Below are 11,015 nucleotides of genomic sequence, written 5' to 3'. Positions count from 1 at the left end.
TTTGCTAGGTGGTAAGGAGGGCAAGTTTAACAGAAAAATGCCAGTAGCAAGTTGGTGCCAATTATACTAGGGAAGCAAGTGACAGGATCATTGACAGTACTGTCCCATTCTAGCATTTCACTCATGAACAATTTGGATTGTTCTGCCTTACTGCACTTGTGAATGTTGTATTTTAAAATATCGAAGCCCAAGAAATGAAAATGGGATGTTACCTATTTCTTTTCTCTAACTGGCCAAAAAAAGTTCAGAGTGCAACAATTATAGGTTTCAACAACAAATGGCCATGTGGCAATGAAGAAACAGTACTGAACAGATGGCTTTTTTTTGAAAAATTTAAACACTGTTGACAGATTGTTTGCTTTTAGGTCTTGCCAGTAAATAGAAGCATGGACAATGACCAAGTTATGACCAAAGAACAAAAGCTGTTACAATAAAGAGTTGAACATATATAAGCAAGACAATGCAGAGAAAGATGGACGTTGTATTTAGGACAGATAATATACAGTATGATGAAAAATGTCAATAACAAGTAATATTGCAGATCATGCACGCTCAGGCTTAAGAAATATGTGGTTGAAAAAAAATACATCCTTATTATGTACAGGTAGTCCTCAACTTATGACCACAATTGAGCCCAAAATTTCTGTTGCTAAGTGAGACAATTTTGCTCCATTATACAATCTTTCTTGCCATAGTTAAGTGAATCACTGCAGTTAAGTTGACTGCTTGTCAGAATGTTGCAAAAGATGACTACATGACCTTGGGACACTGCAACCGTCATAAATACGAGTCAGTTGCCAAGTGTCTGAATTTTGATCATGTGACAATGGGGATACTGCAATGTTGTAAGTGTGAAAAACAATCAACTCAATTTTTTCAGTGTCATTTTAACTTTAAACAGTTGCTAAATGAACCGTTGTAATTTGAGGACTACCTGTACAGTAATATCAAAAGAATAAATAGCATTAATGATCACCAACCTTGACTAGACATCGTACTGAAAACAGGAAAATGGGGCAAGTGGGACACCACAGAGAATAGTGAGTTGCCTGAAATCAGAAAGTTATGTATTTTTTTATATATGGTAAAATATAAAGGGGATGCAAGAATACATTCTAACCTGGATTTCCTATTTTTGCCACTAACAAAATTTCATTTTGAATGAAAAAATTGAATCACAATACTTTAAACATTATTTTGATTAGGACGGTAATAAAGTACATTTATTCATATTAAGCTCATCTGGTAACATGTAGATATCCTGGCAATAATATGGAAATGGTTGATCACTGCCTTTTTTAGCCTTTTTTAAAATTCCTGGGATTTCTTAGTGAACTTGCCCGTCTAAGCATATAAGCATGTCTAATATTGTTTAGGGTTTTTTCTGATCAGCCAAAGTCCATTAGGTATTATGAACAAATTGGTGTAGTACACATATGTTAAAAATTATCCTAACACTTTATTGCTTTTATTTAGCAAGCTATGGGGATCTTTCAGCCTGTTTGCCTGGCTTTTATGAGGAGCTTAGAATTAGACTTGTCTATCTTTACAAGAGCCATAATTATAGGCCACTAATATGGAAAGCTGGCAGAAAAAAAATAGTGCCCCTTAAACATCTTCAAGCAGGAAATAACATTTCCTCAAATTGAACAATACATTCTACCATTCAGAACTAAATTTAACCGTTTTTAAAATTACACAGGGAAACTGTATCTATTATAGTTTTATTATTGTTAAATTTCCATCACACAGTTGATACCACTTGACGAAGCAAAATAAAATGCTACTGTTTATTTAAATACTTTTTAACAATATCATCTGTCTCTTTGGAAAATACAGAAGTTATATTAAATATGCTATTTTCTACATAGAACTGCTTTTCTTTATTAGTCTTTTGTTTTAAATTTTCTAAGAATTTTATTTTCTGCTTGTTGAGCTCCTCTGACAAAATCTTCATCTCGCTTGGAGTAAGGCCTTTGGCTGGAAAACAAAACAAACGATAAAATGCTGTAGTTTAAATTTTATATTAAATTTTATATTATCTTAACATTTGAGAAGGAAAAGCTATTATCTAAAAAGAAAGATGGCTACAACTATAAAATAGATCAACTATAAAGTCTAGGTCATAATGTGGTTTGTTTTCTTTGGCTTTGGAGGTTCTACAATCAGCCACTGTAGTATAAAAAATATGTTTCATGTGTTGTATAAACCCAGCCAATTGTGGCTTAGTCTATAAATCAGCTTATCAACTCCATAGGGTACTACCAATATATACTAAGCTTTTGAGGCTTAATTTTATTCCTATAATACCCAACCTCCCAATAAAAAACAACCAACCTTTCAGCTGTGAGATTACTATCCTTCTCAGTATATTACAGCCAGCCCAGCGCTCTGATGTCCTGGCTAGAAAAGTCTAGTGTAATATATAAACCAGATCTGCCACTGCAGAACAGTGATGTGCCAAGTACTTTTCTATTGCCAATAATATATATGATCTCTTCTGTGTATGAAAACACTCAGCAATAAAATGTTCCATAGGCATCATTTATTAGCACTAGCATTTATTAGCATTCAGAGCAATAGTTAAATTCCCTCTAGTTCAATCCAGTGGCTAAGGTGCCAGGCTAGAAAACAGGAATCTGTAAATTCTAGTTCCTCCTTAGGCGTGAAAGCTGGCTGGCTGGCTGACTTTGGGACAGTCACTCTCCCTCAGCCCATGACATTAGGCTCAAGAAACAAGCCAGTCAGTCAATTCCTATTGCAACCAATGGATCAACACTCAGTTAATCTTAAAAAACGCAGACCCTGCCCTTGCATAAAATGCTCAGAAGAAGAAAAAAGTTATATTGCCTCTAGTGAAGTCATCTCTTGTTCAACATACCTTTAGTGTTTTGCATTGTTTCAGAGATTATTCGCCTGAGAGCTTGATCAGCTTGATGTAGAACATTGCCTGCACATATAGCCCGATCCATTTCCTAGCCAAGATCAACCAAGATCGTTTTAATAAAAGTTAGTGATTCTTTTTCCATCGTAGGTATCCAGAATTCTGGACAGTAAGATGGACAGTGTCTAAATTTGATAAATTAAGAATTAACAATACAGATTAGTTTGTATTCCCATAACACTGGAACAATTCCAGGTTACTTTCTGAAAGTTATTCGCCTTCCCTGCCAAATTTTGGCATAGCCCCAAAGTGTCTGCTTTTTCTTCCAATTCTGCAGCAAGTTCCCTTCACAATTTAATTTTATACACAAGGGTTGAATGAACAGTATTGCCTTCACCTCTGTAACTTTAGCTTAAATAGGGATATTGTAATGAAAACGGGAAATAATTCTTGAAATGAGCCATTTTGTTACCTGTATTCCTTCTCCACATAATCACTACATATTTTTGCCAATGATGAACAAGCTTCTTAAAGCCTTAACAATTCTGTCATTCCTTTCCACCTCATTTGATGTCCAGAAATGTGTTTATTCAATTTTGAGAAAAAGGAGAAGTTTCATGGCACCAAAGATTATGGGGCAACAGGGGGAAAGATACCAAGATACAACTTTTGGGTGATTTTCTCTGCCCAGAACTAGGGAGGTGCACTTCTGAGGCATTTTCACCAATCTTCCTGCTTCAGATTAAAATTCTGTTTATCAGATCATTGTCTCGGCTGCAGCTCTTCCTTTTTTCTTCCAAGTTTATTCCCACATACAACTACATAATGCAATCTTTTCTCATGGCAACTTTCCATCAATTGAATTGAAAGAACAGATAACTAAAGAACACATCCAAACCTCTAGTGCAGGGGTGTCAAACTGCCGGCCCGTGGGCAGTTGCATCATGTGGAGGCCATGCCCACCCCAGCTCTGGCAATGCAAAGAAAGTCGTGACACATCGCGACACGTCACATGACACAGCGAGTTGGACACCACTTAAGCAATAAGGTGAAGTGTATTAAGAGCCTTCCGAGTTGTAATCATTTTTTTATTCTTCTCAGGTTTTGGGAAGCAAAAATTAAACAGTAAATGAGATTTATATTTTTATATAAATAATGTTTGGCTTCCACAGAGTGTGCAATCTGTGGCCTTCAAAGAGTGTGGCCTCTAAAGCCTCTCCATTAATTGAACAAACATGTGACACAAATGCAAAACATTGATTAGATACAATATAATTAAAATGAATCTGGATTTTGCATCTATCCCATTTCACCTGCTTCTGAAGTGTCAACGACACTTGTTCTACATTATGATGTTACAAGATGCTCAGGGTTACTTTATAGTGAGATGGGTAGCATATAAATTTAATAAATAAATAAATAATGCAATCCTCCATTTTAGAAAAAAACTGGACACTCCTGGTATAAAACGATGAATAACTTTTCAGCTCTCTTGTTTATTTCTACCCATAATGTCAGGGGCTAAATATGTTATCCCCATAACTGGCTTCCTACGTATAGAAAATCTCCTGAACTTGTTACCCACAGAATCCAAGGTACCTTTTCTTCTGTATTCACTTCCATGGGTTTTACTGGATTTTCCAAAGCAGAAGATAACAAATTAAACACCTGAAGACTGAAAAGAAATATAAAATTAAATTGCAAATGCACGCATATGAATGACTAGCATCAAGGATAATGTCTGAGACCAATGGGGTCAGTAACAACCATCTAAAAAGCTAAACCCTTAAAAAGTTAAATGTACAAACTGCAATTCAGTACAGAGGAATATGAATTTTTCTACAAGTAGAACCCCTCCCCATAGCTTCCAAAAGTGACTTTTACTAGGCCAAGGCTTTTCAACCAGTGGTATAGGTACCACCTATGGTACATTGGCACCTGGCAGGTGGTACGCGACCATCCTAGAAAAGTGGTAGCAGGGGAGGGGAATGAGCTGAACCGGTGGCAGTACCACACAAGCCTGAGCGAGAGATGGCTTGAGCTGCAGGCTGTCAGGGCTCAGCAGAAGCGCCAGGATCAGCGCCAGGCTCCAGCTTGGGGGGGGGGCACTTTTTTCAATGCCATTGTAACTTCAAACAGTCACTAAGCGAACTGTTGTAAGTCGAGGACTACCTGTACTTAATTACTTTTTTCCTTTTGGGGGGATCATCAAGTTTTTGACACCTTGCTATGCGACTGGTGGTATTTCGATACTGCCATATCCTAAAAATGGTACAATGGGTGAAAAGGTTGAAAAGCCCTGTACTAGGCTATGTGAGAAGTTTTCCTTTCCTCTGAAGCAAGAATTCTACCAAGAATGCCCAGAGACTATTATAAAAAAAAATATAAATAATTGTTCCAATGAGATCACATACTTATCTTCTAATGAAAATTCAGCACTTTTCAGAATAAGGCTATTTTGCTCCCATGTGTATTTCTTTGGATTTGGACATTCTAATTTTTGTGCCATTGCAAATATAGTTTCTTCAGGTAATGGCTGCTTTCTCTGAGCATTTCTCTCTAAACAAATTTCAACCTGGCAGTCTAGGAACAGTTGACAGAAGCCCAACGAATCTAGAAAATAAAAAAAATATGTGTATCAAAAACAGTCATTTAAAACTCATTGCACATATACTGTGTAAGATGCAAAAATCTTTACTGAAATTAAAAATTAAACAATGGGTTAAGGGGCAATTAAACATTTATTATATGTAATCACACACAAAAATCTGCTTAGCTATTTAAACAAGTTTTTCAGGTTAATTTTTTTGTCAATATGCAAGCAAGAGAATTTTAAAATACATATATGCATTACATGAAAAATAGTTTTGGAATACTGAAGGTATTGAACAGGACCATGGGTGATCAGTTTTCCCCTCCTGAGTGAGTGGATTAAGTGAGTGGATTACATTTTCCTTCAAATGAGAAAAGCTTCCCCCTTTGGTGTAGGTCTCTAAGGCCAAATTTGTTTCAATACCAGAGAAAAACCAAGCTAGTTAGTTGCTGGCCAGGGAATTTGCTCAGCAGTTATAAAACCATCCAAACTCTCAGAAAAAACCCTTTTAACTACAATAGCTTAACATATGGTTTGCATTGCTGAGTTGTAAGGTTGAATCGCTGGTGTAAAATATAAAATCAAACTTACACTGGCGAGCTAACTGGTACACTTCATATCTCATGCTCTGATAATAAAAGTTGTCATCTAAAATAAAATATATTGGCCTGAGTGGAATGAAATCTATTAAATATTGACAAGATGCAGGGTCTTTTGTTCCTGCAGATATTAATCCTTGTTCCATCAAACAGGAGACAAAACTTTTCCACATTGTTTTAGTTCTGTTGGAAGGAGGAAAGTAATGGCATCCTTTAATAAGAGCCTGAAGGAAGTGTTCAAGGTACAATAATAATTCATGCCGGTATGATCTCCAATGAGAAATCTATAACGTAAGAAGACAATTATTCACATTAGATTACAGATTGGCTGCAATCTGGAGCTATCAACAGCAACAAACACACTGTTATTTACCTCAGTGTAAAATGGAGATCGGTGTTCATCATATTTTGGTCACTGGCAATTTTTTCTGTCTAGCCACCTCATTCTATTTAATTTGATAGAAAACTCAATTTCACCATAAGGACACTGCTAGAGTCTTTTCAGAGAAACTACCAAACTCTTGTTCCTGTTGGAATTGATTAGCAGCTAACCCTCTGAAAATTCACAGGCACAACTGGACAAAGGATTCAATGCAAAGCATTTAAAGGGCATTTTGCGAAGTGCACGCGCATGAAGAAAGTGCCCTCCCTCAAAGCACAGAAGCATCTTTCTGAAGATTCAGCTCAATTGCTTTGAAGGCCTTTTCAGATTATCTCCATGTACGTGTGTGTTCAGAGAAAACACGTCTTGCTGGAAGAGTCTGCGAAGTATAGACTTGCAAAAAGCAGTGCAGCTAAGCTTTCTGGAATACACGGCGGCTTTAATTCTTTGAGGAAGGATGGTTTTGCTTATGTCCATATTTGGGAAACACCTCTTCAAATATTTTGTACAGCTCTTGTAACAACCTCTACAGAAGGACAACCATCACTGCAGCCCTCCACCGATCTGGTCTTTATGGCAGAGTGAGTAAACGAAAGCCTCTCCTTGGTGCAAAACCCATGAAAGCCAGCTTGGAGTTTGCAAAAAAGCACCTGAAGGACTCCCAGACTTCGAGGAACAAGATTCTCTGGTCTGAGGAAACCACGATTCTAAATGCTATGTCTGGAAGAAACCAGGCACTGCTCATCACCTGCTCAATACCATCCCAACAGTGAAGCATGATCGTGGCAGCATCATACTGAAGGGGTGTTTTTCAGCAGCAGGGACTGGGAGACTGGTTAAAGTTGAGGAAAAGCTGAATGGAGCAAAGTACGAAGATATCCTCAATGAAAACTTGTTCCACAGTGCTCAGGACCTCAGACTGGGCCAAAGGTTCACTTTCCAACATGACAACATAAACACATAGCTAAGATAACATAGGAGTGGCTTAGGGACAACTCTATGTATGTCCTAGAGTGGCCCACCCAGAGCCCTGACTTGAACCCTACTGAACATCTCTGGAGGGACCTGAAAATGGCTGTCTAGCAACAGTCACCATCCAACCTGAGTTTGAGAGGATTTGCAAGGAAGAATGGCAGAAAATCCCTCAATCCAGGTGTGCAAAGCTTGTCATATCATACCCCAAAAGACCCGAGGCTGTAATTGCTGCCAAAGATGCTTTAACAAAGTACTGAGTGAATGGTCTGAATACTTATGCCAATATGTTATTTCAGTTTTTTTCTTTTGTTTTCTTTTTTTAAATAAATTTACAGACATTTCTAAAATTCTGTTTTCACTTTGTCATTATGGGGTACTGAGTGTAGATTAATGAGGAAAAAATGAATTTCAACAACTGTAGAATCAGGCTGCAGCATAACAAAATGGAAAAAAGTGAAGGGGGTCTGAATACTTTCTGAAAGCACTGTACACACACACACACACAAACAAACATAAACATGTATGTATGTAAGGTATATAGTTCTTGACTTATGACAAGTCACTTAACGGCCATTTGAAGTTACAACAGACCTTCCAGAGCTACTTAATACCCATTTTTGAAGTTATGGTGGCCACACTCCCCCCATTAATATGTATACAATACATACTAATTTCAATAATGGAAAAGGGCGCTAAGAAGATGTTCTGTAAAAGCTTACACAGCAATGTTTTAAGGTACTATAAAACTCTTACTTCTCTCAATATGTTAATATAACTCTCCTAACAGTTAGGTTAATATTAATCTGCTAAACATTATGCATTTATTCAAACATTACTTTTTATTCCCTCAAAGTAATCATATACAAAAATACTGTCAAAATTTAACATCATGCTGGTGATTAATATAAATATTACAATTAAAGAACAAAACAGTAAAATTCAGTACAAAATTATTTCCAATAGCATATTTCTGTATGCTTTAAAAATGCAGGCTAGCATTGATGTTCATGTTATTAAATATACAGAAGCATTTTAAAAGATTGATGTGTTTTTAATTATTTTTATGGAGAATGTTAATATATTCTATTAATGTAAAACAAACTAATTGCTATGAAAATAAAGTCACAGAAATGTGAATTAAAACTAAAATGACATTTTATTAATGTTAAGGATTTAATGAATTAGTGATAAACTAATATGTTCCTTTTATACACAGATTATACTTGTATTAGCAAATTTAGGACAGCATATACTCAAGATAAGCTTCACTGTTAATTTTAAAATTAAAATATTGAATTAACTGAAGTATAAAGTCAATATGAAATCTGAAAATGCCACAGGGCAATGAATAACTCCAAAATGTAACAGCAATGACAACAACCAATGCGTGTACACACGCACACATGTACACACATCCTTAATGCCTTCATTACACCAAACTGGTTGTAAACATCAAGCTGGGATTTAACTGTGGTTTATTCTCATAATTTGCTAACTATTTCTGGCTGATTAACTTACTGAATTGGCATTAAAAAAAACACATAGTGAGAAAACCTTCTAACTGCCCAGAGTCTTCTGAAGTAAATGACAATACATTTCATTAAATAAACTCTGCTATATCTGTTGCCCTGATCTTACCTCTGTTTGACTGAATGCTTCCAAAGGAATGAGATTGTCATAACTGAGAAGAATACAAGACCATCCTTTGCGCTTCCTCAAGAAGGAACTCAGTTCTTGTGCTGTCCTAGTTTTACCTGCTGCTGGTAAACCACAAAGCACACACAATCCCAGCTGATGGCCTCCAACTCTCTCTTGCTCCATGGTTTCCCCTGGATGAAACTTCTGTGAGACCAAGAAATTGACTGTTTGATGTTCTGCATTAACTTAACCTTGCACATGTTTGCTGTTTCACATGAAGAATGATCAGAAATGCCAGAACTGAAGGGACAATTGCTTTGTCTGAAAACATTGTTTTGTGACAGCTTTTGTTGCCACACTTTTCCTAGTTGGAAGAACAAGGACAATTGCTCATAATAAATAACAGAGAAACTTGAGTTGATACTGTTGCAGATAATTGACAGAACATAAAAAAACACATACAAACACCAGAAAAGAGGGTGATCTGTTTTTTAAAATAATAACATTTTGATGTTTATTATCTATTAGAATTTTATTCTGCCTTTATTACTTTGTAAGTAATTCAAGGTGGTAAACATAGACACCTTCCTCCTCCTATTTTCCCCACATTTATCATTTTTCATAGATATTGAAAAAAATCAATAACGAACTGTGATTTATGGTTATCATACTGTTTGTGCAATAACCCACAGTAATTTTTTTAAAGTAATTTAAAGAAATTAAAGGAAGTTAAAATAAGATGGGCATTACTGCCACCTACTGATGTTATCTATAAATAAAAAAACAAATTTTCAGTAACACCAATTATTGTGATTTAAAAACAGCGCTAAATGAAAAAAATATTTCACAATCTTATAACCCTCACTACTGAGCATTTCATTTTGTTTTAAATTGGTACTAAAGATGAATCTTGATAGATTTATGAACTAATGGGATGGACACTTGCTTTATGCTCTTATTAGGGAATTCAGATGTGCAATTTCAAAACTTTTCAATAAAACGGTGAATTTATATCAGGAATGTGTACCATCTTAATCTATCTTGTTTGCATGTACAACAGAATAGCCATTATCTTTTTTTAAAAAAAAAAACTCTAAAATGTTTGAATTTATGGAGTAAACGCTCTGGGATATTTTGCAGGACCGTAGGCATCTCTCTGAGTTTTGGTAGCAGCGTCTTCTTCATTCCCGCCCCGGATTTTCAGTGTCCCCAGTTCAAACCCACTCGCTGAACTAAGCCACTGAAAAATGAGGCAGTGGCTGTCACAACCAGGCCATTTCTGTTAAATGTTAAGCCTAGTTCCGGGGGCAGGCGGGCGGGCGTGATTTAGGCTATTGGTTATTTAATGCATTGGGCAAACACAAGAAAACGGGTCAATTCAGTATTCAGATTAAATGGATCGCTCAGCCAGTGTTTAAAATCTTCCCTTTGCTACTTACCTTCTCTTCCAGACTTGTTTACGCAGTCGCCGATGGTGCTTTCTATCGTTCACCTTCCCTTGCCAGCAGTTTCCCTTTTTCCCAGCCAAGAGAAAAAACAGCTGTTCGTACCACGGTCTTTACCTTGAGAGCTTCTGCCAGCGACACTCTATCTTCAGAAAGGGGGGACTCTATCATCCGCTTGTGAAAGTCCAGACGAGTGTTTACGCGTTGAATTCTGGGAGTTGAAGTCTACCCTGAGAAAGCCTGCTCTAGAATTTGAAATCATAGTCACAAGTGGCTTGCTCCTCCTTCAATAAGCCACGCGGTCTGAATTCACCCCGCACGCTAAGCCACAAACGATCACTGTTTAGTTTTAATGTGGGACAAATACAGTTGAATATAAAAGGAGAACTGCACGTAAATGCTAATACATGTGATGTTAAGTCGAACCTAAATCAATCAATCAATCAGCTGCAGTGGTAATAAGAACAAGAATATTATAAAATTTTCAGCTCCGTATAGT

General features: G+C 36.5%; 1 protein-coding gene across 1 annotated transcript; it reads right to left on the bottom strand.

The window, feature by feature from the left end:
• Positions 1–1,070: 1,070 nt before the first annotated feature.
• PSTK (phosphoseryl-tRNA kinase) lies at positions 1,071–10,718 on the bottom strand. Its single transcript, XM_039338956.1, has 7 exons — positions 10,511–10,718; positions 9,072–9,275; positions 6,069–6,360; positions 5,299–5,497; positions 4,484–4,559; positions 2,882–2,975; positions 1,071–1,980 (listed from the first exon to the last, which is right to left on the bottom strand). Exons 2-7 carry the CDS (start codon positions 9,252–9,254, stop codon positions 1,784–1,786), a joined length of 1,041 nt encoding a protein of 346 aa, XP_039194890.1. The 5' UTR covers positions 9,255–9,275; positions 10,511–10,718; the 3' UTR covers positions 1,071–1,783.
• Between the last annotated feature and the right edge of the window lie 297 nt (positions 10,719–11,015).

Source organism: Crotalus tigris, unplaced genomic scaffold (assembly GCF_016545835.1).
Source record: "Crotalus tigris isolate CLP2741 ecotype Arizona unplaced genomic scaffold, ASM1654583v1 scf7180000017536.10889498, whole genome shotgun sequence".
In the NCBI taxonomy this organism is placed as follows: domain Eukaryota; kingdom Metazoa; phylum Chordata; class Lepidosauria; order Squamata; family Viperidae; genus Crotalus; species Crotalus tigris.
The sequence above is the reverse complement of the archived record's forward strand: the minus strand, read 5'-3'. Positions and strand labels throughout refer to the sequence as shown.